General features: G+C 38.8%; 3 protein-coding genes across 6 annotated transcripts in view; 1 reads left to right on the top strand and 2 right to left on the bottom strand.

The window, feature by feature from the left end:
- Window positions 1–1,792: 1,792 nt before the first annotated feature.
- Window positions 1,793–7,476, bottom strand: LOC117552973 (dynamin-like). Of its 2 annotated transcripts, XM_034226706.1 has the most exons (6): window positions 6,888–7,476; window positions 5,638–5,736; window positions 5,129–5,289; window positions 4,603–4,758; window positions 2,934–3,020; window positions 1,793–2,661 (listed from the first exon to the last, which is right to left on the bottom strand). In XM_034226706.1, exons 1-6 carry the CDS (start codon window positions 7,072–7,074, stop codon window positions 2,344–2,346), a joined length of 1,008 nt encoding a protein of 335 aa, XP_034082597.1. In that variant the 5' UTR covers window positions 7,075–7,476; the 3' UTR covers window positions 1,793–2,343. The 2 variants fall into 2 exon arrangements, with proteins under 2 accessions (XP_034082597.1, XP_034082598.1); XM_034226707.1 differs by lacking the exon at window positions 2,934–3,020 and having other exon boundaries at window positions 6,888–7,438.
- Window positions 7,477–14,308: 6,832 nt separating this feature from the next.
- Window positions 14,309–18,355, bottom strand: cx27.5 (connexin 27.5). Of its 2 annotated transcripts, none has more exons than XM_034226691.1 (2): window positions 18,223–18,355; window positions 14,309–16,333 (listed from the first exon to the last, which is right to left on the bottom strand). In XM_034226691.1, exon 2 carries the CDS (start codon window positions 16,317–16,319, stop codon window positions 15,600–15,602), a length of 720 nt encoding a protein of 239 aa, XP_034082582.1. In that variant the 5' UTR covers window positions 16,320–16,333; window positions 18,223–18,355; the 3' UTR covers window positions 14,309–15,599. The 2 variants fall into 2 exon arrangements, with proteins under 2 accessions (XP_034082582.1, XP_034082581.1); XM_034226690.1 differs by lacking the exon at window positions 18,223–18,355 and adding an exon at window positions 17,646–17,729.
- Window positions 18,356–24,811: 6,456 nt separating this feature from the next.
- LOC117552931 (oligophrenin-1-like) overlaps window positions 24,812–26,247 on the top strand; it is a 50,293-nt gene continuing 48,857 nt past the window's right edge. For both annotated transcript variants that reach the window (XM_034226639.1, XM_034226638.1), the window contains exon 1: window positions 24,812–25,480. In XM_034226639.1, the coding sequence (XP_034082530.1) occupies window positions 25,327–25,480 (154 nt within the window). In that variant the 5' untranslated portion in view covers window positions 24,812–25,326. The remainder of the gene's footprint in view (window positions 25,481–26,247) is intronic.

The raw sequence follows: 26,247 nt of genomic DNA, 5'->3' as shown, positions 1-26,247 counted from the left end.
TTTTACAGTGATATCTGCACTACTCATCGACTAAAAAACACCAGATTATCCTTGTTAATTACACAACATTGATTGGTTTAAATTGTGTGCAATGCTTTTGTATTTTTCCCCTTCGATTCGGAGAAACAAATGTTTTTTCTGAGTAAAGGATGGCAGAAGACACTACACTACCCAGAATCCCCAGCTATCGTTTGGACTACACCATGTGCTCTATTTGACAAATCCCGTTTTTTTCACTATTCATTCTCCTCCTTATCTCTTTCATGACTTTTCATTTAATACATTTTAAACGCTGTAATCAATACTCCAAAAATACCTCACGGCTGGTATCATTTCCGGTAGTTGTCTCATGCTACCCACGTCTGTAAACAAACGTATTCAAATAAACTGTACCTTCATTTAATATTCAGCAATAATAATATCTTGACGTCTATAGTTGTAGTGTTGAAATCAGTAGGTTTCGGTGTGCAACACTCCATGTCATATCGCTACTAAATTCACCTCTATAGTAAATGGTATATTAGCCACATGCTAACCGGAGATGAAGGATTTTCAGAATAAAAGCTTAACAACTGGTTGTGCACAAGAACTTCTGGTTTTTCAGTATAAAACAACATTTAAACTGATGGTATGTTTAAGGTGCTTTATGCCATCAAAACATTGATTTTAATTTCGAACAAGTCCCATTCAAATCCCCCATGTTCCGCCACCTGCTGCACCTTTTAATTCTCCATTGTGATACTGCACTTTATGTACTTACGTTTCAAAGGCTTGTAAGCTACAGTTTGCACTGTTTCAATAAATGAAACAAATTTTCTCACCACATCTTTTGATTCATTTTGTCCAGCATTTGCAAGCTGTAGACTCTCTGTCAGAGCCATATATTGTATAATTGATGCTTTCAGTTTTCAGTTGAATTAATTCAATCCAAGTCAATGGAACACTCAAGATGTCACCAAATTCACTGTCCCTTTAAAATCTTTCAGAAAATGATATAAGTGTATCGAATTATATCGAATCGTATCGTTGGCTGAATATCGTGATATATATCGTATTGTGAGCTGAATATCGTGTATCGTATCGTATCGTGAGATTAGTGTATCGCTACAGCCCTACTAGTTAGGATGCCACCTGGGCGCCTCCCTAGGGAGGTGTTCCAGGCACGTCCAGCTGGGAAGAGACCAAGGGGTAGACCTAGGACCAGGTGGAGGGATTATATCTCTTCGCTGGCCTGGGAGCGCCTTGGGATCCCCCAGCACTCAAAAAAATAACTCTTTGAATGAACGTAATTAAATCATGGACAATATTTCCACATGATTAAATCACTTTCTTTCAAGATTAAGCAATTTGATTGGTCCAACTTAATTTACTTGGGTTGGGTCAACGCAATCTATTAGGATTGATACTACTTATTTATAAGGTGTGTTACCAACTTAATTTACTTGGGTTGGGTCAACGTAATCTATTAGGATTGATACTACTTATTTATAAGGTGTGTTACCAACTTAATTTACCTGGGTTGGGTCAACGTAATCTATTAGGGTTGATACTACATATTTATAAGGTGTGTTACCAACTTAATTTACCTGGGTTGGGTCAACGTAATTGCTTAAAGCTGAAAGAAAGCCATTTCATCATGTGGAAATACTGTCCATGATTTAATCAAGTTCATTCAAAGAATAACTTTTGAGTGTTTACATATTTAAAACATTTAGAGTGAACAGTAACAGAATTTCAACAGTCTACAGTCTAGTGAGCTTCAAGGGTGGAAACATAACACAAACGCGAGATGTTGAAATAAAATTGTATTTCACAAAATAGGCAAAGAGAAACAATGCTTCAGATGCTTGAAAAAATTAAGTTTCTTCCCAAATATTATATGAAATATAATACGAGGATGCATTCGCGTCTCACGTCATTGCTGTCAGTCTAAGTATGCAGATTAGAGAACATGCAATACAAAAAGCCCATTAAGAACACCATCTCAGCCAATAAGCAGACTGGCTTTCACTGTTATTAAATATAATATATATTTCACAAAATAGCTTTATACTGACAGATGCTTGAAAAAACACAGTTTCTTCCCAAATATTAAAATGTTTCAACTTTAGGGTGGACAGTATAACAAACTTGAATTTCAACAGTAGACCAAATAAGGCAACATGGTAACATCTGCCTCCTCGCACAGCCCTCTGCTCAGTGAGGTCCACGTAACCATACAGCCAACTTTGAATGCTTACTTTTATACTTCTTGCATACAATCAACATTTCTGTCAAAGAGGTGAGTCACCGAATCTCTGATGGCTGCGTGTTTGGAAGATGAGGCGATCCCAAACAGTGACATTAGGCACGGGAAAGCAATGTTTTGAGAACTTGTCCTTTTGTGGATAGTCTGTTTCCATCTAGCTCCATCATTATTTTCTGCAGTGTTTCAAATGAAAACTTCAGCTCTGGAGGGTAGCTCAAGTTTAGAGCATACACGAGAGCAAACATCATCGCCACCGCAAAAGATACGTTTCCCAACTCATCCAACACTTCGAGCCCCTCCAGAATGATCCCAACGTTCTCTGGGTCATCCCCAGGCTCTGCACCTTCGTGTCGAATGACAAATATTCCGAAGACCGTCTCTGCCATTGCCGTTTGACTGCTGTTGTCGATGCTCTGTGAAAAACAAATAAGGAGAGTGATTTTCACTGATGTGCATTACATCCCATTTCTATAATGTGTCATATTGAGCTTTATGTAGTTTGGGTTTTCCAAATTGAAAAAAAAGAAAGAACAAAAAACACTGTTTCCAAAAAGCATGAACACATCCAACATCATCAAAATGTAAAGGCAACATTTCCCTAAGGGTTAGTTTTAGAAGAAACACAATCCATTCCAACTATGATCATCCTCCTCTTTGTGAAGATAAAAAAGCTACATCAACATACCATGTTCACCAGCTTCTCTGGATCTTCATTGAAGTAGACACAAAGACCTTTGAGGATGCATTCGCGTCTCACGTCAATGCTGTCAGTCTAAGTATGCAGGTCAGAGAACATGCAATAAAAAAGCCCATTATGAACAACAAGCAGTCTGGGTTTCACCGTTTCACAAATGTTTTCTTTAAAACCCTGAATGTAACATTGCATTTTAATTAAATGGGTTTAGTCAGATAATATGCTATGCAATTTAAGCAATACATTTTTCTAAAAAAGGAAAATAATTAGTTGTTCATTTGAGAAGACCTGTCTTATTTTGAATATTTAAAATGGCTTTTTATTGAAGAAATACTTTTGCTTTAAAAAGCTAATCTGTTTCCAATTACTCGATTAATCAATGGAATAATTGATAGAATACTCGATTACTAAAATAATTGATAGCTGCAGTCATAGGCGGCGCGTGAGGCTCAGGTTTGGGAAGGCTAAATAACTTTTTTTACCTGACGCTGCCCGCCACCGGCGTGTATAGAAAATAGATCAACTCAGTGACCAATCAGAGCTCAGTGTGCGGAGTTTAAATCTATCACGTCATATTACAGGATAAAGGAAATACAGTTTAAACTGCCGTATGCAGGGGAGACGCCGACGTGTCGCACTTATCGTTCATATCACATCATCAATCAGATCATCGATCAGATAATATATATTTCCTTATCTGAGTCAGCTGAGCCGTATCTGGCCGTGCAACACTTACAGTGTCACATACTGTATGCAGAAGTATTATTTTAAGCAACACATTGGGTTGACGAAACACTCAACTCAAATGTAATTAAAGTCAGATCCACTCGTGTCTATGGGGCAGTGATATCATAAAACTGTTGTACGCTTTCAAACGCTCTGTAGTTTATTTATTTTTTAACCAGTTGTTCTATATTCACCTTGCAGGTGCAACTATGTGGCTTGTATCCTGGATTATATGTTTAAGTCATGGATGGTTAAAGCTCATATTTGTCTAATATTAGTTTACTTTTCATTACTGAAGTATGACGCTGCGCAGTACACTTGTCCCTGTGTGTGATTGGTCAAATGTAGCTAACCCCGCCCCTTTCACATGAATGCGCTCTCAGCTGGAGAGAGAATCCCTGGCTTGATTTACAGAGTTAATAACCAGCGTTGTAGGACCGCTTAGCGAGATCTCGTTTGTTAGGGTTAGTTAAGATAACTCAAACATATCCAGGGTCTGTTGAACTGGCTTCGTAGTACAGTTTACTGGTGGCTGCATAGCAGCGCTAATGTCAAAGACACAAACATTGTATTTTTATTTTACCAGGATGCAGTGACAAAAATATTTGCGAAGGCTTAGCCTTCCCTAGCCTACAGTACCCGCCGCCCCTGGCTGCAGCCCTACAGTACACTCAGTGACCATTGGGGTAGGAACATCTGCCATTTCCATGAAAGACTGTTGTCAGGGACAGCTTTGTAGTGCATTATTTTAGGCCTTCATAATAGTATGCCGCTCACTCTGATACAATGACCCCCACTGGGGGAATGGATGTGGTGCTAAGTGTCAAAAATAATATCGAAAACATAATGCTCCGGATGCTATGCTATTCACGGAACATCGCAGACTTTGTACAGCTCCTACAGTTTATTTGTCACCTTTACATTGTTTTCATACCTGGGTTATGGGAAGCATGATGCTTTTGATCTTCTTCCCTTGAACTCCACCTTTCTTGGTATACACGTCGATCAGGCTTGTAGAGTGAATATCCAGCGAAGAGAAGAACTTGGATTGCAAATTAATTGTTGTGATTCTCTTAAATTCTGCATTCACCTACAACAAAAAAACAAAACCCACAAAACTCAGATTGGCTATTTTGATGTCACTGTTCACAGGTTTGATTTAGCAGTTCAGTCCGTTTAAGACATGCAATTGCATAAATCATGTATTTACATTAGCAGATAAAAAGGCATAAAATACCTGAATGAATGGTAAATAAAGAATGCTGGAAATAACTGCATCTCCATTAGCCTATATGCGCTATGCAGAGACTGCCTTCTTCATGTTGTGAATTGCAGCTGATGTTTTAATATGGCAATTGGCAAAAGTTTGACATTTTACTCATACAATAACCCATCTTCGAGTGATGCTCTAGTTTCCAGCCTGCATGATCGGCCTGTAGGGAGGGACGTGTGTGTCTCACCTGATTGAGGGTCTTCTGCAGGTGTGGTGTGCCCATGCGTTCTGCAATGTGTCTGTACCCCGGGTGGGACAGGAAGAACTTCCTCTCAGCAGCCAAAGCAGCGCGGATGTCTTTCTTTCCATCAATGTCCTTCTGACTGCGGTTCACCACCCCGATGTAACCTAAAGAAAGACAAATATCAGTTGTTCAATGTGAGTTATGGAATAAAGACAAACGTTGATTCCAAAGCACTTGCGACCAAATATTAAATTATTATAACTTCTACAATTGGAGAACTGTTCACATCTGGAACAATACAAATAAAGCTGTTAGTCAATTTAACACCATAGTAATTGTTTAATTTCAATGTCAGGAATTACAGGGAAAATAATGCAGATTGATGATTTGCTGACCGCTAAAGAAAAGACACCCTGTTTTGGGTAGTATATAAAGTCTGTAAATATTGTAATGTAATAGCTGGATTCCAATCAAGGATTTAATAAAATGTGTGCGTGTGGGGGGGATCTCACCTCTGTGGAGCGGCAGTAGTTTGTTTTCCAGGATGTCTCGTGTGTCTGTCCCTTCATCCATCAGGTCCAGTTTGGTGATCACACCAATGGTCCATAGACCTAAAGACAAAAGCATCAATGCTAATACTGAATCTCTCGCTCTTATATATTCACACATGGGATTTTAGGATTCAAACAGATAATTGGAGGTGTGTGTGTGTGCTGCATGTAGCAGTCACGTGTGTAAACTGCCCCGCCCCCTCGCACAGAGACGCTGGATTGGAAAGATCGAAAATACTCAAAATAATCAGACGCATTTTGCAGACTTTTTGCATATTAAAAACGGAGTTGGCAAAACTAAAACTGCAATATAATGTTTGTGTAGCATAATACATATAACATGTTTTAAATATCTCCAGTACGATACAAAGACTGATAACATTGGAGCTTAATGGCACCAGAGTCTTTAATAATTAATTCCCGGGACTCCTTTGATTAACACCGGGGCTCGGTACCCTACTGAATTGTTACATTATCCTATATTACTCAAAGTTGAAGTGCTTGTTTTTGCCACTGATAGGCACACGTATTATTATTATTAAGTGCCTGACAACATTATTACTGAAAATGTGTGGACATCAATATTTAAAATCGAGGAATATTAAGGAAACGTTGCCGATTTTCAGCCGGCTCTTTGTCACTGCAGTGCAGGCAGCATGTAGGTTACTGGCCCGGGGGTGCAGTTACACAGAGCCGAACATAACTATATGCTGAGCAGGGAGAGCTAGCGGAGACAGAGAGTGCGACTACCGACACTGGCAGAGCGGCACCCGTCACGTAACTTTAACTGCAGAGCGAAAACCACAGTGGCAGTCAGCTCCGCATGGCAGCTAGCTTGGCAGCTAATTTACGTGACGCAGCCGAATAACGGCGCAACATTCCTTTATAAAAGGGGCTGATATTACTGACATATAAGCGCCTGGGGTAGCACACTTCTCGTTTAACTTTCTCAGGGTAATGCTTCCGTCATTTAGTTTTCAATCCTGATATTCTATATTTGAACCATCTCCCTAACTGGCAGTTACACAGACTAGCTAGTTAACGACGTTAGCTTTAGCATGTTCGTCGGCTCATTCGGCTTTTTAAGTGAGATAAAAAAGAACACTAAATAGCAAATTAACTATCAACGTTACCACAATATCGCTCATGGACTAGCAGTTGATGACATTTATTAACAGCTTCACAGTTAGATGACAATGTTTTCTGCTTACCTCCTCCAACTTTCGCCATCGGTCTTTCTTGTCTCAATGATCCTCTCTCGCGATGATGATGGTTAAGTTTACGGTTAAGCCCAAATATCGCGAGTGCACACAGGATGCAGGGAAAAACCTTTCCCGCCAGATCGCGGACAAAATAATACAATGACAGAGTCTGGCAGAGTTCTCTTAATACATCCATGGAAGTGTCCAAGAGCAGTCAAGAATGTAGCATGTCTTATTGTTTGTCGTTTCACATCTTTACAACCGTGAACATTTAAAAGTAGATTGATTTTTGTCTCTGATTACATTAGTTGGTATCCAGTTTATTGGTGGTTATACCGCCACCTTCTGCTCTGGAGTGGGAATCATATGTACCCTAATCCCTTTGTGTCAGTTTATCTCAACATGAATGAATCTAATAAATGTGTAGTTGTTGCGATTCATGCAAACCATACATGTTTTCATCACGTTCATCTTGGAAACATGAAATTATTACGTTGAAAATACATGTTACATTTTATTTGATGTAACAGCCAGCCAAAGTCCTTTTTTTGAGTGAGAGCTGGTTGATGTCGCCAGGGAAAAGAAAGTTTGGGGCTCTCTGCTGGAACTGCTACCCCCGCGACCCGACCACGGATAACCGGGAGAAGATGGATGGATGGATGGTGTATTTTCAAATTCTAGCACACTTGAGCTGGTTTCTCCAAAATTACCTACCCCGCCTTTAATTATCTCAAAGGGTCTGAATAGCTCTAAGGTTGTGGCAGTGTTGTAGTCAAGTCACCAATTCACGAGTCCAAGTCACTCTCGAGTCACCACTCTTCGAGTCTGACTCCAAGTCCGAGTCACCAAGGGAGAGTCGTAGTCTAGTCCGAGTCACCAAGGGAGAGTCGTAGTCGAGTCCAGATTCGAGTCACCCAAGGAGTGTCCGAGTCGAGTCCGAGTCATCATTACCTGTGTTCGAGTCCAAGTCCGAGTCACCCAAGGAGTGTCTGAGTCGAGTCCGAGTCATCATTACCTGTGTTCGAGTCCAAGTCCGAGTCACCCAAGAAGTGTCCAAGTCAAGTCCGAGTCACAAGTCTTCATGTATTAATCTTCATGGATATATGTGTTGAAATGTAGCTGCTCCTCTACATTGCTTTTATCCTGTCATGTTATACTAATCTGTCTATTGAACTGCTGTGAAGCGAGTTTGGCTACAATTCTTGTAATAGGTGCTATACAAACAAAATGTCTAACTATATTTAAAATGTGTGATTATATTTGTATGCCAATATAAAGTTATCGTTTTGCACTTTTATTTTGATAGTAATAAGATCGGGACTCTTATTTTGAAGGAACTTTTGCTGGAAGTCAATGGACAACAGAGCAGTGTAAACACACATGTATAATGACAGAACATTAACATATTAGTTGCATTCGGTTTTTAGCACCTGGCTGATAAGGGCACAAGCTCTTACGTTGGTAATGATTGTATAGAAGCAAGGGTGATCAATAAACAGATACCATCAGTAGAGAGTCTGACCATCATTCAGCCGGGGACGCTACAATTATTATAGTGAATGTTTAAATTCTATCAATAAAGATTAAGCCCCAGAAAGCACATGGCTACTTAGCATGCAAAATTACGTCATTCTGCTGTAGCCTTGTGCTTTCGTGTTATCGGCTGAATCTTTATTTATTGATTAGGTCACGTTACTCTAATGATAGTGTTCAAGATATATGTCTGAACTCGATCCTTAGAGTAATGTGTTACGGAGCCTTCTCTTCAATATTTTTTCCACATAACGAGCATTTTGCGCTGCTCTTTTCCAATGTGGAAGCAGAATGTATGAAAGCATACAGCACGATTCGGGGTGTGTCTCTAGACATCTTTAGACTGGAATAGCGGGGCCCAGTACGTGAACTTGCCTCGCAGGTGCACACGCCAGGATAGAGGACATCAGACTCCAGAGAAAACTTGCTCGAGTCCGAGTCCAAGTCGGATTGTCAATGTACAAGTCGAGTCCGAGTCATCGTGGGGGGGAAAATTCACGAGTCATCGTACGCAAGAATGAATGAGTCCGAGTCGAGTCACGAGTCCCGAAAATCGGCACTCGAGTACTCCATCTCTGGGTTGTGGTGACTGATGTTGCACTCTCTGATCATTCCTGTGTTTTCTTTGAGAGCTTCTGTTCACAACATTTTTCAAAAAGAGGTAAACACAAAACAATATTTAACTGAAATTACTAGGGAAATGTTTACTCAGAATCTTTCTTCCACACTTGCCCCTGCTAACATCTCAGTAAATGAGCTAGTAGATCATTTTAATTCAAAAATTAAAAATGTTATAGATGCTATTGCTCCAACTAAGGTAAAGGAAGTGACTGGGAAGAAAATATCTCCATGGAGAAAGGCCATGACCATGAAAACAGAAAAAAGAGAGTGTCGAAAGCTGAACGCAGGTGGCGAAAAATAAATCTCCAGGTTCACTTTGAAATCTATAAAGAGAGACTTGGTCTTTATAATTTGGAATTGAAAATTGCACGACAGTCTTTCTTCTCTGACATCATTGCCAAAAACAAAAACAAGGCACGTGCCTTGTTTGCTACCGTCGACAGACTAACTAACCCCCAGTGTCAGTAGCCTCTGAATTTCTATCCACCAGGGCCTGCAATGATTTTGCCTCCTTTTTCACTGACAAAATTCAGAAAATTAGACAAGCAGTCAGTGCCTCTGTATCAGGTACAGCAAATGTGTTGTCTCTGTGTCCACTTAAAATCACCATGACACAATTCCATCGGATTAATGATAAAATCCTAGAGGACATTATCAACTTCTGAAATCCTCCTCCTGCTGCCTTGATATGATTCCAACAGGATTTTTCAAAAATGTTGCATGGCCTCAGATCTACTTCATATAGTAAACAAGTCTCTTCACTCAGGTGTTTTTCCACTGGCCCTAAAAACGGCAATCATTAAACCGCTCTTTAAAAAAAACAATCTAGATGCTTCAGTCTAGATGCTTTATTTTCCTGGATAAATAAAGGTTCTACTACTACTACTACTACTACTACTACTACTACTACTACTACTACTACTACTACTACTACTACTACTACTACTACTACTACTACTACTACTACTACTTCAGTAATGAACAATTACAGGCCCATATCAAACCTCCCATTTCTAGGTAAAATCATTGAAAAAGTTTTTTTTCAACAGTTGAGTAATTTCTTTCATTTAAATAACTGTTTGGATGTGTTCCAGTCAGGCTTTCGTCCAAACCACAGCACTGAGACTGCTCTTGTAAAGGTCTTCAATGACATCCACTTAAACACAGACAGTGGAAGAACTTCAGTGTTAGTATTATTAGATCTCAGTGCTGCGTTTGACACTGTTGACCACAGCATATTATTAGACCGACTGGAAAACTGGGTGGGACTTTCGGCAACAGTTCTAAATTGGTTTGAATCCTACTTAAAGGACAGAAACTACTTTGTTTCTATAGGTAATTACACATCTGAGTTGACAAATATGACATTTGGGGATATAGCGATATATATCCATGGTGGGGAAAAAATCGCAATGTCAGTTTTTTCCAATATCGGGCAGCCCTAGCTCAGATAATGAAAAACAACAAAATAAGTTACCATAGCTATGCGGATGATACCAACATTTACATAACCATTTCACCAGGAGACTATGCTCCAATTCAAACACTGAGTAAGTGCATTGAACAAATCAATGACTGGAGGTGTCAGAACTTTCTCCAATTAAACAAAGGAAAACTGAGGTAATGGTTTTTGGAGCCAAGGCAGAACGTATAAAAGTTAGCGCTGAGCTTCAGTGTGCAATGTTCAAAACAACAGATAAAGCCAGAAATCTAGGTGTAGTCATGGACTCTGACCTGAGTTTCAACAGTCACATTAAAACTGTTACTAAATCAGCCTACTATCACCTAAAGAACATATCTAGGATTAAAAGACTAATGTCACATCAGGATTTGTAATCTTGTAGTTTTCAGCAGACTCGACTACTGCAATGGTGTCTTCACAGGTCTCACAAAAAATCTATTAGAAAGCTGCAGCTAATTCAGAACGCTGCTGCTCGAGTCCTCACTAACACTAAGAAAGTGGATCACATCACTGTTCTGAAGTCTTTACACTGGCTTCCTGTGTGTCAAATAATTCATTTCAAAATACTGCTGCTGGTTTATAAAGCACTGAATGGTTTAGGCCCAAAATACATTTCTGACCTCCTGCTAAATTATGAACCATCCAGATCTCTCAGGTCTTCAGGGACTGGTCAGCTTTCTGTCCCCAGAGTCAGAACTAAACATGGAGAAGCAGCGTTCAGTTATTATGCTCCAAATATCTGGAACAAACTCCCAGAAACCTGCAGGTCTGCTGCAACTCTGACTACTTTTAAATCCAGGCTGAAGACTTTTCTTTTTGCCGCTGCTTTTAAATGATATATTCATATTTTAAACTGCACTGTAACCTTTATTATCTTTGCTTTTAAATTAGTGTTTTTAAATTTCATTTTATATCATTGCTTTTAAATGAGTGTTTTTAGATATCATTTTATAATATGTTTCTTAATGATCTTAATGTCTTTCATTTTTGTAAAGCACTTTGAATTGCCTTGTGTTGAAAGGTGCTATAAATAAACTTGCCCTGCCTTGCCTTGCCTTTTGTCTTTAACTCTCATCATTCCGAAGACCCATTTCTTCCTTCTCCAGGTATGTCCAAAGCGTCCACACAAAAAAAAAATCATAACATCATCTTAGTTAACAACAAAATGCACACAAATTACAGTAACAATTGTTGTACATCATGTTTCAAAATGCCATACTTTTTATTAGGTGCATTGTATAACATAATTTAAGGATAATTATACAGTAATGGTCCATATTGATATATATTTTAATTTTCTTGTACAAGATAGCCCAGTCTATAACTGCCAAACATAGGAACTGGGTACAGTACCTTCTACCAGACACAAATACTCAAATAAAATAGTTTACTTTATCGGCATTGGTATTACCAATGCTTACTATTTATTTGATACCAATTTGGAAATACAATTAATAAAAAGAACAAGGTTTGGGTTCGTTCTTTAGATATGACTGTGATATTAAGTGTAAGCTCAATAATGAACTCCAGCTCAACCAACCATATTGTAATATCTAAGTAATCATATTGAAATATGACATTATTATTTGTAAAATACACACATCTTATTGTGAGGTTGATTTCACATACACTACGCCGCTCTTCAACACTACTTTGACGTTAGCTTGTCTACATAATCGAGCATAGCGAATTTAAATTAACCTTAGCAGTTACCTACCTAATAAAATATCTCTCTAACTTAGAAGGATGACCTTATTTGACCAATCCCAAACAGAAGCCGTTTATTCTACAGTATTATCACACTTCACTATTACGTTTTAACTTGGAGGCTACGATTAGCATCGTTAGCACAGATGTAGCTACCACTTGCTTACATGCTAAGTATCCCAAGCCTTAACATTCATTAACGTTAGCTGACTGAAAACATAAGCAACACATAAATAAAGTACTTCAATTTCACTCACCGCAAAACCGCATTCATGCACCGTCTGTTTTAAACGCGGAGCGAGTCACAATAGTACATTATAAGCATGAAGAATAGTCCACAAGGCACCAGCACAACAAACACGGCCGAGTTCAAGTTATGTTCCCCGGATGAGCTGAGCAGGCATAGTCCCTGTAGCATCACGGAGCTGCTAGCAGAGAGACAGGAAGCTAACAACAGCAGTCACTGGACAGACCTGTCACTCAATGTGACCACGCCCTAATTTATGCATAACTTTAAGGCTTAATATAACTTAAACAAATTATAAATGGTAGAAACTCATTAATAAATGTTGATTTGTTTAACACTTTACAAGGCTCCCTTTTGGCAGTTATAAATGTTAACTCATAAATAAATGGTCATAAAGAGATGCCAAGAAACATCAAGATGGAAGAGGGGAGAATCAACTCAGTGAACAACAAATACCAAGGATGTTGGCTGATGAAGAAGACGAAGTATGCTAGGTAGCCAGTATAAGGCTTAGTCATCTTGCAAAAATAGTGAGCCTGTGTTGATGTATGAAAACTATGTTAGAACTGGTTTATAAATGGTTCTTAATGATTAATAAAGTGTTTACAACCTAATTAATAACCTAATTATAAACCCTTTATGAATCCTTTATAAGGGTAGTCTTATTGTAAAGTGGTACCAAAATATTTATAATCAAATATCATTTAAAGTCAAGTTTATAGTGCTATTTGCAGATTATTATGTTCAAATCATTGTAGAAAGTGTTACTGAAATATTAAAGTTACAGCTATGAAATGTTCTCCATTATTACAGATTACACTGGCAAAATGTAATTTAGATCGTATTTGCTTCACCTTAAAATTCTGTAAGTAACAAAAACACCACAATATATTTTATCATTCTGTACATCATAACATAACATTCTGATGTTAGTATGAACACATTTTGAATGCAGACATTTACTTTAAGTTTAGATTTTTACGATATCAAGTACATTTCATACATACTGTATATCCACCATTGACACATAATAGGGTTGAAGTTGATCAGTAACAACCTTAGCCTAAAGCCTGATCTGTTCTCATTAAAGAAGATCAGCAGTAGTGTTGGCAACTTATTTAAACCAATAACTGACTAATTTGCAACATTAATTAAGAAGATCCTCAACTAAATCAGCCTCCTTCTGATGACCTTCTCTAAAATAACTTTTCTATTCCTTTTAGCAACACGTGGGATTGAGATGCCCCTCATATAACGTGTAACAGTTTGGAGGAATTCGTTTTTGCTGCCAATTGGAACTCCATACATGGTGTGTGGACTGGTGTCGACATGTTCCATAAAAAAAGAAGTGCCCTCGTGAGGTCACGGTGGGTCCAGCTGTCCAGGGGGTCGAACATTGTCACCCACACACTGACCCCGTACGTGGCCTGGCTATTGATAACACCACACTCTGCACTCTGGCCTGTAAGAGCTTTTAAGAAGAACTTAATCAGCCGGAGACGATTCCTCACAGGTGGCAGCACGGCTCCAGGGATCTCAGAGTTTCATCAAATGTTTCATTTGGTTGTTTTTCTCCCAGTTCCACTGATGACAGCTGAGGTTCACAGAAAGCGGGCACTACTGTGACTCATGTGATCATCTCTGTGTATTATTTATTCCTGCTGCTGTCTGGTATTCAAGTATTACATTCACTTTGATAATAGGTAATAAAAATGCGCTACCAACAATTTCAATCTGCATGCTGCGACACTGGAGTAAAATGGGTTCAATTTAAGATGCTATACACAAGAGTCATTTCAGCATGTTCGATCTGTTTTTTCTTACATTTAGGATTTAGTGACAGTTAAACAAACTTTGGTTGATTTTATTTTGCAATGCATTGACAATAAATAAACATTTAAACCGGTTTAGCAATAAGTATTACATTTCAGAGAAAAAGAGTTTGCAATTCAAGTTTTTTTTATATTGTAGGTTATTGCTTTTTTGTATCTAAGCAATTTAACCACCAAAGTTAAGCATCGGTATCAAACACACACTGAATCATTGCACATGTTTTTCATGGATTAGTACTAAATCTAGTTTATGCCAGTTGAAGAAAATCCATCAATCCTACCGTCCATTATATTATATCCACGGTGATTTCAATCAATCAATCAATATTTATTTTGATTTAGACAAAAGCATGACAAATGTGATCATATATGCTGATTATTGTACATTTAAATGATCAAGATATTTATCCGGCACACTTTTAGAGACAATGTTATAATTTCAAAAGCATGTATCACAATTTAATAATTTCAAGACCAAAAGTCCTCATCAAAATGAAAGTCCACCAATGTATGCATTAAAGTACCTTACAAAAGAAATCCTCTAATGCTGTCTATATATATATGATATGAGTAAATGTATCTTTATTTGGACAAAAAAATATGAAATATTGGCTTTAATTAAATGTATTATGTCAATAAATTACACATAACTGTATTAGGTTAGTTGAATGCAATGATATTAAGTTTAAATAAAACATATTAGGTTCAACTTAATATTATTTATTTAACCTAACCTGATACAATTATGTGCAATTTGTTGACATAATACATTTAATTCAACTCAACATTTCAGTTTTTTCAGTTTGACCTCAAGCCATTATGTTACATCATTACAGTAACGTGCTGTGGTGTGCAGTCTTTAGGTTCATGGCAGAAAATGTTGACAGAATACTAACTAGTTCCTTTGGGAATTATATGAAATATATTCTTAAATCTGGTGAGGACATTTGAGAATATTCTTCCCCACTTCTTCCCCGCTTTGTCGTTGAATGCCTTGTCTCTGAGATACCAAACCGTTGGATAAATCACTTGCATGTGAAACAGCGATGTACAGTTTATTATATACACCTTACTCAAGTTGAATTAATGGCTGTCACTTGGATCTAGACTGAAAACACTGAAACATTGACTTTAATTAAATGTATTGTATTGTAACTGTTTTAGGTTAGTTGAATGCAATAAAAACAAGTTTAATTTGATAGTATTGCTTTCAACTAACTTAATACAGTTATGTGTAATCTGTTGACATAAAACATTTAACTAAAGTCAACGTTTCAGTTTTTTCAGTGTAATCCCTTTGGACGGGTATGAAATCTGTGTTACGAGCAGAGTTTCTGTTGGATCCAAGCCCCCACAGTCGATTCTCCAGCAGTGTGCAAATGCTTGCCGTAGGCCTTCCCCACCAGAAACAGCACCTCTGCGATGTTGAGTATAATACAAACCCCCGACACAGCCAGCATGAACACGGTGAACACAGTTTTCTCGGTGGGCCTCGACACGAAGCAGTCCACCGTGTTGGGACAGGGGTACGAGTCACACTTCACCAGCCGGATCATCTTGTACCCAGGGTAGATCATGTAAAACAAATACATAAAGGTGACCTCAAAGCCGATGCGGAAAAACAGGCTGATGACGTACGTCCACCAGAGAGCCCCTGAGATTTTCATCTTCTGGGTCTTTATCATCTCCAGGTCTTTGGGGTTGGATCGCCCTGACAGTTTGTAGATCCTCTTGTCCACGTGGCGGCGGTGGGCCACGTGCATGGCCACCAACAAGGCAGGGGTAGAGACCAGGATGAGCTGCAGCGCCCAGAGGCGGATGTGGGAGATGGGGAAGAAGTGGTCGTAGCAGACGCTGTTGCAGCCCGGCTGCTGGGTGTTGCAGGTGAAGCCCGACTTCTCGTCGCCCCATACGCTCTCCGCCGCCACCACCAGGACCAGGATGCGGAAAATGAAGAGGACAGAGAGCCAGATGCGACCGATGCCTGTGGAGTGTCTGTTCACCCCGCTGATGACAGCATAAAACGATGCCCAGTTCATCTTTAGTTCCGGGTCTGATGGAGAACACATCATAGGACAAACAGCTGAGAAAGCATTGTGACGAATAAGCTTTTCCAGGACGAAAGGAATATAGTGAAACACAGGACAAAAGCCTAAGGCATTGAGGAACAGAAGAACAAATGAAATCCTCAAAAAAAAGGTTAAAAATAACACACACCAATAAACAGAGAACAATACAAATATATATTACAACAAAAACAAACGTTTTCCACACTAACATTTGTATTATCTCCCTCGTTTTGGGTCTTACTCTATAAAACTACAAAAATGAAACCACACTTCCCTTGATAATTATGAGGCCTTGCGATTAGATATTTAACTAATAATGTTTCCTTTTGCCACAGCCACACTTTTATCAAAGATTCAGGGAAATAGAAGCTGGGGCGTGCAATCTGGGGAAATTGGAATAGGAAAATACATTATAACATTTACGCATCTCCTTAAACGCAGATAGCTTAACATATTTAGTTGAAATATTTTTCCAAGCTGCTTCAATCTGGCCCCCTTTTTCAGAGAAGATTTAAAAAAAAGCTGAAAATAGAATGCATTCGCACTGAAAACAAAATAATGATGAATTAGTTCATTGACAGTTGACTTTTAAATTAAATGTCAATCAACAATTGCTAAATCAAGCTACTATTAGGAGATTTTTCTTTCAAGCAAAATACCAAGTGTTGTATGGTTCCAGGTGTTCCTTGCTCTGCGTGATGAACTAAATATTTTTGGGCTTTTGACGTCGGTCCGTCAAAACAAGTGATTTTAAGAGGTAAGGGGACCTCTTAAAATCACTTGTTTTGACGGACCGACGTCAAAAGCCCAAAAATATTTAGTACCTCATGATTTTGTGATCACCATTTTTAAATATTTATCAAAGTTCAAGCAATTAACAGAATAACTGTGTAAGAAATTGGCAGATAAATAGATAGTAAGAATAACATCGAAGCATCACAGTTAAAAAGTGACAAGTTCAATTTCTAATCTTCTCAACAGTCTTATCCGATGCTTCATTAAAAGATTATTAAAGAAGCTAAAATTTTTAAGAAGCAAACCTGAAAACAAAACTGCAGCCTAAGAGTACTATTTTAGATAAAAGTTCACGTAACATTAAATATAGTTCTTTGGATGCTTCCAAAGTAATACCTTTCTTACTTTTTCTTCATCTTAGTAAAATGTTCCAAGTCCAGAAATAATTTCTAACAAAAGCATCAAATAGTTTTTCATCTCCTCTGCGCTGATCATTATTAATTGTGCTGAGTCCCCAACATGTCTGAATATCCAGACGAGTATAAAAGTGAGAGTTGTTACCCGGCTCAGCAGGAGGTGTAAGAGGCATAGGAGGCAGCGTAGAGGACAGTGTTGAGCTGCTGGTGTGGCATGGATGTGAATCCAGAGGAGAAGGAAGCCTCTCTGCCCCCCTCAGCAGTTGGCAGGCCACTTAAGAGTGCAACACTGAATTCTGGCACCATGCGTCATGTGACATGCTTTCATCAGTCGCAATGTTGTAGCAATCAAAGAGGGCATCAGTGGCCAATGTATCGGTGTCCGTATTGCCCTCAATTCTTGGAAAATTGTTTGTGATCCAAAAGTGTTGTGCATTAAATAAGAAATGTTCTAGTGCTAAACTCATGATACAGAGATTCTGAACTTGGTGAGTAAGGGACCGCAGTAAATGTTATTTCGTATGATTGTCACTATAACAATGGCACATTTGTCTTTGGTTAAAATATCTCAAGTAACAGTTTTTTAATGTGACTTTAACTGAACATCCAAAGAGTTTTCCAAACATCTCAGCCACTTTAAGACACATATTTAACCATCCCAACACAAACTGTCTCTCTTGTCCTGAGCTGTATGATCTGAGTTAGAAATGGAGCACACTTACCTTCAGTTGTATTTTGGAATAAAGCACATCCAGCTGCATTTACGTTGACATTAGCAGATTTTTGTTTTTTGTCAATCCGTTACTGTGAACAAGAGTGTCATAGTACCATGACTTTGCATTGCTAATGATTTCCCTCACACTAGCCACTGCCCTGCACTGGAGAGGTCATATGCCGCTGTGCGCAATATTTGCATACAATAGCCCCATTGACAGACACCAAACAACCAGCTTCAGAGTTCAGATCAAACGCTTTAATTTGGGGTCAGCTGAGGAATCTGTGTGGGGACTGCAGTCTGTCCTCCCGTCCTCATTGTGCTGTGTTCTGCATGGGAAGTGATGGGTGTTTTTGACGCAATAAGGAGTAAAGCATAAAAGGTCTAAAACAAAGAATGACCCATAACATCTAAAGATAAGAGAACAAGGGTGTATTATCATTATTATTATCTAGCTTTTTCGCCTCAACCTTTACATTCACATTGTTGCCCGCCTAACATCTAACCGCTGACTCAACCTGCTCACTGTGAACTCAATGAGGCCACACTTTGACGTATTTTCCTTGGAATATTTTTTTTTTACAATGATGCCACTAGCAGATGCCAATTCAAATACTACCTTCAATAACCTAAACTAAATGTAAATCTACATATGTTTAATGCATTTATACAAAATCCACACAAGCATTTTTTCAATAAAATTAAAAAGGCAGTTTGCAGAATCAAACCATTCAATTATAGCCATTTTGATGAAATGTTTATTAATTATTGGTCAAAGTACAATAACGAGCATTTTCCTGCTCTCTTTCTCGATACAAAGTTGGGGTTTGAGATAATTTAAACTTTAATTTGGACAGAGTTGGACATCTTCAGAGTCACCTGTAGAATAACGGTTACCTCGCATTAGGTTTTGAATGCCCTTCTCTTTTTTGTTAGTGTGATTGTTCAGTTTAATACACTAGAATGCTTTGTAGATACTAAAGAAAGGAGACATGATTTAACATTTTATTTATGCATTCAGTTGTGTTTCTTCCTTTAAGAAATCTCTGACAGCATTCAGGCACCTCCACCTGAATGTAATGGTTAATGATGCGACTGTGGGATTTGAACCTTTGCTGCTTTTATCAGGCGATACAAGACATCAAAGGGGTTCAGATCCAGCAGCGTCATTACACGGCATAATCAAAGCGTCAGCAACGACCACATTTTCTTATGGTCGTAAACATAATCACATCTACCAAACTTATCTCAAACAGCATCTGCAGCAGCATGAAGGGAAACTAACTTCATTTCTGATATGTAGCCAAACCCTAAGGGCCATATCTTACACATATGTCATTGCTGGTTTCAGACTGATTTGTTATTTTCACGCAAGCTGTCTTTAAAACAAATGCACTTGCATCCATGTTCCCCCATGGAAGTGAGGTGTGGTCACAGGCATTGTTGGGGCATTGTTATCTCGAGGCAGCAAAAGCAGCCACACTGTTAAGTAGTAGAGAGCCCAATATTAATCCTTGTGGGACACCGTTATCAACAAGTGGAATTAATTGGAAGCTTTGTCAAAAACAGTGTAAACCCTTCGAGAAAGATGTCATCTGAAGAAGCATATTTTGCTAAATCAATGGAAACCACAATTTCTTTATATGAAATGGTTTCAAAGGCAAGACACATTTTAAATCAGCGCAATGTCCATACACTTACAAAAAGCAGCAAACATTGCGTAAGTGGAAATGCTGGTAAGGGTAATGCTGAATTGTAAGAACACATTTACTCAAGAACTGTGCTTATAGTATATTCTATAACACATAGGTGTGAGCAAGCTCTCTGATTGGTCAATAGGCGTGTTTGATTCCACGATCAAAGAACGGTCAAATAGAACGTGCCTTTTCACAACAAGTCAGTATCCCTCCGCGTCTGAGAAAAACGGTATACCCTTGGCCTGAAAAGCAAACTGCTTGCAGTACTGCTCCAGTACAGGCGTACGGACCTCGGCGCAAGCGCCTCGGTCCTGCCGCAGTACTGTCGTACCAATAATGACGTTAAAGAACGGCCTCTCGTGTATGATTGCTTAAGTATAATGTGATGTACATGTACTTTCTTGATACTTCACAACATTTTTGGAACAAATATTGTGAAACTTTTTTCCCCACTTCATATAACTGATAACTTTAATAACATACAAATTAACTAATAAATGATCATACATTATAACAGATTAAGCTACCAAGCAGTGTGTTAAAATAAGCACCATATTTAACCTGTTAAACCCCAAGGTCCCCGCCGGCGGGGACCCTGTTTTTTTTTTTCACGACACTGTGTCTCAGGGGATCTTAATATTTAAGAACCTATTAATGTGTTATACCAGATTAACGGGAATAATCTCAGCTAACTGACGATACAAACCATTTTTACCAAAACAAAACACAAGTCTCATAAGAAGCATCTAAATGACCCCTTAGCGAAAAATGCTAACGGACATTGGCACAGAACTCAAGATAAAAGTACCCTTATTACTTATCGTAGTTGCACATACAAGATATCCGATTAAAGATGAGGTTCCACAGATTATTTAGATATATAGTATCATTACTGAGTGATCCGAACTCGCGACAGGGGAAGCAAACACAGACATCACAACACGTACCTTTACGGAGCTTTTACGGGAGATCGTCTCACCGTAGCCAACACACTCTCACTCAAGCGTCCAGGAGCGACGTTTCAATCTGATCAAAAGACGTGTTCAATGGCATTACAATGAGAAAAAACGCGGCTGAATCGGTTAATCCATAGGTTTTTAACGTCTCTGTATAAAAAAATTATTTCATTTATAATCCATAATTCAATTTTTATGTAAAAATCGCAGAGCAAAAGTTAGCTGCTAATGGTAGCCACCAGAGTGGCTGCTGCTTCCGGTCTTGGCTATGCGGCAGTCTAATACACAACCATTACCAAATAAGGACTATGTGTGAGTTCCCCTCGATTCCATTGGCTCTGACGGTTAGAAAGATATGTCACATGTCAAAATCCTGCAAGGGGGGCCAGAGATATGGAAAATCCACCAAAATGGTCCCAGAAGAGGTTTTCTTTTGCTAAATCTGTCTAAAAAGGTCAAATATCACTTGTTTTGCATCAATATTGATACAGCGTACTTATTATATGTTGTACTTTGGATTCCTAAAGCTTTTAGTCTACTAACCCATCATTCAAGGTTAGTTTTCACTATAAGTACAACTAGTGGCGTGCACAGACATTTATAGGGGCAGGTGCTCAAGAGAAAAAAAAGGGCACCTTCTGAGTCGTCGTGGCGGTCTGGCGTTCGCCCGCGCGCGAAATTGTGCGCGGAAATTTGCCAGATAATGGCGGATTTTGTTAGTTTCTTTTCGGTTTTTGGTTACTCCTTCCATCTCTCCCTCATTTTGGTCATCATCAGAGAGCACTGTTTCTGAACATGGTGCTGCTCTGGACATTTCTGCTTCATCTGTGTCATCTGTGAGATATTTTCTATGGATTTGTCTCCCTCATCTTAGATGGACTATTGCAGGACAGCAGGGGGCTGCTTCCCTGAGCCTGCTGTAGCAGCCTAGAATACAAACAATATAGAATATGATGTTTATTTCAATTATTTGGGTAAGGCAATGCAATGCATGATAACATTAAGACTCACCAGACTTTAACTGTCATGGCCAAAATTCAACACCCTACCACATAGTTGTTGTTTTTTTGTCATTTGGTAAGTAGCTTCATGTCTGATTTAGTATCACTTAGTGTGGTTAAAATAAATTGTCGGCCTCTCAATACAATTATATTATTATTTATTATTATTATTATTATTACTACTATTATTATCACAGTTCAAATCTGAGCATGAAAGGGCTCTAGACAGACAGTGTGTCCCTTAACATGACTCTGGTATTGACTCTGACATTTCTTCTTCTTCTTCATCTTCATCATTGATGATGGGTAAGGGTTCATCAGGCACATCTGCATCCTCAACTTCCTTGATAGGCTCAGGCTGCTTTACCCAGGAGAGCAGAGAGCTGCTTCCCCGGGCTACCTGCTGTAGCTCTCTTTTCTTTTCTTATCCTGTCTCTTCTTGGCATTATTCTACAAGTGGTAAATGCAAATGAGCTAAATCAATGTACTGCTCTGCTGTGCATGATAATTAAGGGTTAATCTCCTAGAAACATTTAACAGCAGCATTAATGTAAACCTATAAGGTTACTACTACTTATATTGTACTTTATGAGGCATTTTTACTTTACTTGAGTATTTCCCATTTTCAATACATTTACTTCTACTCCACTACATCTCAGATGCAAATATTCAACTTTTACTCCACTACAATTATTTGAAAACTTTAGTTACTAGTTACTATGTAGATTTTGATTAAGATTATTACAAAACATACATTTAATCACTTCAGCCCTAGCATAATGACGCATTGTGAGCGTGTAGATCTGCTATTTTCAAAAGTGCACAACGAGACTAAATGGATGGATGCAAGAAAAGAAGTAAAGTTATAGTTTAGTTTGGCATCTGATTTAGGGGACTAAACAATACACTCGTTGTATTTGTTACCTGGTGGTTACTTACTTGGTCGTCACTAGGGCACTTTTAATCGTGTTGCTGCGTGCTGCTGCACCACACACCCGCCGTGGCCTGTCTGACTGCTCTGCGCGATGCGCGTTCACGTTGAGAGCAGGGAAGGGAGGGGCTGCAGCCAGGGCACGTACGGGAGTGCCGCGGGGCACGTGTGGGGATGTCTGACAAAATTACATCGCGTATTTGGGGCATTGTTGTATATATTAGAAGCTTTTCATCCAGAATTGATCGATGTTACCATGAGCCACATACAGTACACTGTAAAAAAATTAAATACAAAACTGTAAAAAACGAACTTTCAAAAGGGCACATTGCTGTCCTGAGCGCAAAACGGGCAGGTGCTCAAGCACTACCAGAGTCTATGTGTGCACGTCTCTGAGTACAACATATTTTTTGGATGGACACTATAATTTACAGTTTTTGTTCAATCTGAATTTTCTTTAAAATAAAAAACATCTATATTTATTCTGACTTTTCTACATCCAACTCACAGGTTTATCATTACTTTGAGAAAAAAGATTATTAATTTAACCCTTTTAGAAGGGAAAATATGGTCATTTGTTCCGGGAATGTCATTTTCGAGCCTGAGACCTGAAAAACAGGCTCAGGGTTTAACAGGTTGCTGCTGCATTAAAGTTAAGGAACATTGATGCATCAATAATTATGATCCAGTAATATAATTTATATAAAGGATGAATAATGAGTACTTTTACTATTGGTACTTCAAGTAAACTTTGATTGTTATACTTGTTTTACTTCAATAAAGGAACTGTGTGATGGGATGCCAAGCTGATTTATAATTAGAACCTGTTCTGGAACATTTATATCACTCAGAGTTTATTTTTTTGTAAATTAAGGCCTGAAGATTTCTCAGGTCCTTTTTAAAATATCAATGACCTAGAATACAAATGCAATTGAAACTGAAAGAATGCTGTTTATACTTACAATGTAATCGGTGGATTCAAATTAATCAGCAAAATGTTAGTGTATTTTCAGTGCTGCTGCACCCTGCTTCAGTTCAGTGTGAATGATGACATCTGCAGGTCATAAACAGCCATTGCAACATTTTAATAATTACTATCTTACTCAGCATCAGTCAAATCAGTGTAGGAGTAAGTGACAGTTCACTTCCAGCAATATGTTCAGTGAACCAACACCACATTCCTTCAATGATACATCTCAACACAATATGCCTCTCAGTCATCTGATTGTAAGGTGCAACAAAGGCCAGCTAAATTATGAACACACCCAGTCACATGCAGGTGTGACCTGACTCACAGTGGAATAATACATTTCTTGTGATATGTTCAGAGCCTCTCACATTCATATTTGTGCAGGTGTGTCTGTGTCGTGAGCTTCTTTGCAGTTTAAATTGTTTTCCTCAAACTTACATAGTGCTACATATTTAATTACTTCAAAGTCCACATTCACTATCTATGTGTGTGTAACAAGGTGCAAGGTACAAGGTGTGTAACACAACCAAAAGGGATTTAATAACTTAATATAGTTATATTGATCAAGTAAGTACCGGAGAAAGAATAAAGTATTTCTAGAACATCGACATGATTTTATGTGGCAGATTAAGAATGTTTTTAATTTAATATTGTGTATCTTATTTCCACTAAATGTTTAATGCAACCCTTTATGGAGGACTCTGTTTTAGGTGACACCCACAATTTAAGGAAATGTATAGAAACGGATGTGTGTTCTACATTTATTGCAACTCTTATTAACAATATTATTTACATTTCATTTTTTTTTTTTTATGTAGTTATACATATATATTCCTCCCATTTCCTAATTGTATTTACCAATTTAATTGTGCTCATTTATGAGTTCAGAATCCTTTATCACAATATGTCCGACAGCACTTGAAAGCAGCATCGTCAACACAATGACAGCAACTGTGCTGCAGCCCCTTTAAGAACCTCCTGCCTGGGTGTGGAAAAGGGAAGTTTGTGGAGTGTCCGCGTCCCATTCCGCGTTGTGTAGGCTCTTTGTTAAGATGTGGGACTTCGGGATGTGAATATTATCCCAGTTTGAAAACATATATACATAATAACATGTATTCAGTGGTTTTATAGCGTCCTGCTAACTTGAAAAATAAAAGAATGATTTCCAACCAAGAGTAAAGGACAAATGGAGGTGGCGCGAAAGTGTTGACCTTTTGAAATGGGACGCGTCCATATGGATTCTAGCCGCTCTTCATAATCACGACACCGCAACACGGAAAAAGTGGTAAGAAGGACCAGGATACAAGTAAATTACAGTCCCAACACTGCGTCAGACGAAGGGAAGAGGGAAGTGAAATAAATACGGTGCGTCTTCACTGTTTAGTGCACTTCATTGGTGAACAGCTGCCGCCGCAGGCTCTCACGGACACCATGGTTCCTCTGATGAAAGTCGCTACGACTGAGCTACAATGACCAGAGTGCTGTAGACGAGCGTAGGCTGCGTGGCTCCCTGCAACAAATTCAGTGTTTCTATTGTCTAATAACTCCCCTTGAAGATGGGGCATCCTCCTCTGGAGTTCAGTGACTGCTATCTGGACAGCCCGGACTTCAGAGAGACTCTCAAGAGTTATGAAGTGGACCTGGAGAGGACCAGCAAATTCCTCAAAGAGTTGATAAAAGATGGCAACAGTGTGATCACTGCAATCAGAGGTAAGGATACTTCAATGTGACCTGTATAGTTTTAGAATCACTTGTTTTGAAAATTGCATGTCGATACTGTGGTGTAATGATGAGGATCGAGAGCATCATTAGGGCCTCCTGGATCAATTTGAGTGGGTGGGCACATTCAGGGAGGTGCTAGTGCTACCCTGGGAGAGGACCAACCAGCCTGCTCTGAAAGGTTATGGATCTGGTGCAGATGTGCAGGGTCAGCTGTTCTCTTCTTCTGCTGCTCCCCTCTCATCTCTGTGTGATGTTGACTAGACAGAGCAGTGACGGCATGATGCATATGTGTATATTTGGGTCAGTGTATCACTCATGAGTTAACAATGTTTGTTTTGATTCCCAAGATAGCCTTCTGTCCATCTAAATCACCACCACCGAAACAGAAAGTGTCATTGTAGGTGCTGTGGCAGTGCTGCACAGTGCTGAGGGTCCACTGTATATTCAGTCCAGAGAATAGCCAGAGGTCACGAGTGCTCTTCAATTGTTGGTGTACACTGCAAGAAAGCACATATTCTTCCTCAGGCCTCACTGCTCCATTACTGAATAACTTTCACACTTTAAAACACTTCAGCTGGGCGATTGTTGGATATGTTGTGCACTTTGTCTTCAATAAAAGCCTTGTCAAACTATTCTGTTAAAGGAATACTTCACCCACAATATGATCACATGTTTATTAGTTACTCGCCTTTTGTGAAGTAAAAGGGCTCTGTGTATAAAGAGTGAAACTATTTTAAAAAGCTACATTTACAAAA

The sequence above is a fragment of the Gymnodraco acuticeps genome, unplaced genomic scaffold (assembly GCF_902827175.1).
Source record: "Gymnodraco acuticeps unplaced genomic scaffold, fGymAcu1.1, whole genome shotgun sequence".
Classification (NCBI taxonomy): domain Eukaryota; kingdom Metazoa; phylum Chordata; class Actinopteri; order Perciformes; family Bathydraconidae; genus Gymnodraco; species Gymnodraco acuticeps.
Note: the sequence above shows the minus strand (reverse complement) of the source record. Positions and strands in the feature narration are given on the sequence as shown.

Bases quoted from the DNA above. Each gene is read 5' to 3' on its own strand.
- cx27.5 (XM_034226690.1), bottom strand. From the start codon at position 17,673: ATGCCTCTTACACCTCCTGCTGAGCCGG. The intron at 16,334-17,645 runs GTAACAACTCTC...GTTCTCCATCAG, and splicing joins TACACCTCCTGCTGAGCCGG to ACCCGGAACTAAAGATGAAC.
- LOC117552973 (XM_034226706.1), bottom strand. From the start codon at position 7,074: ATGGATGTATTAAGAGAACTCTGCCAGACTCTGTCATTGTATTATTTT. The intron at 5,737-6,887 runs GTAAGCAGAAAA...TTTTGTCTTTAG, and splicing joins GATGGCGAAAGTTGGAGGAG to GTCTATGGACCATTGGTGTG. The intron at 4,759-5,128 runs GTGAGACACACA...TTTTTGTTGTAG, and splicing joins TGCAGAAGACCCTCAATCAG to GTGAATGCAGAATTTAAGAG.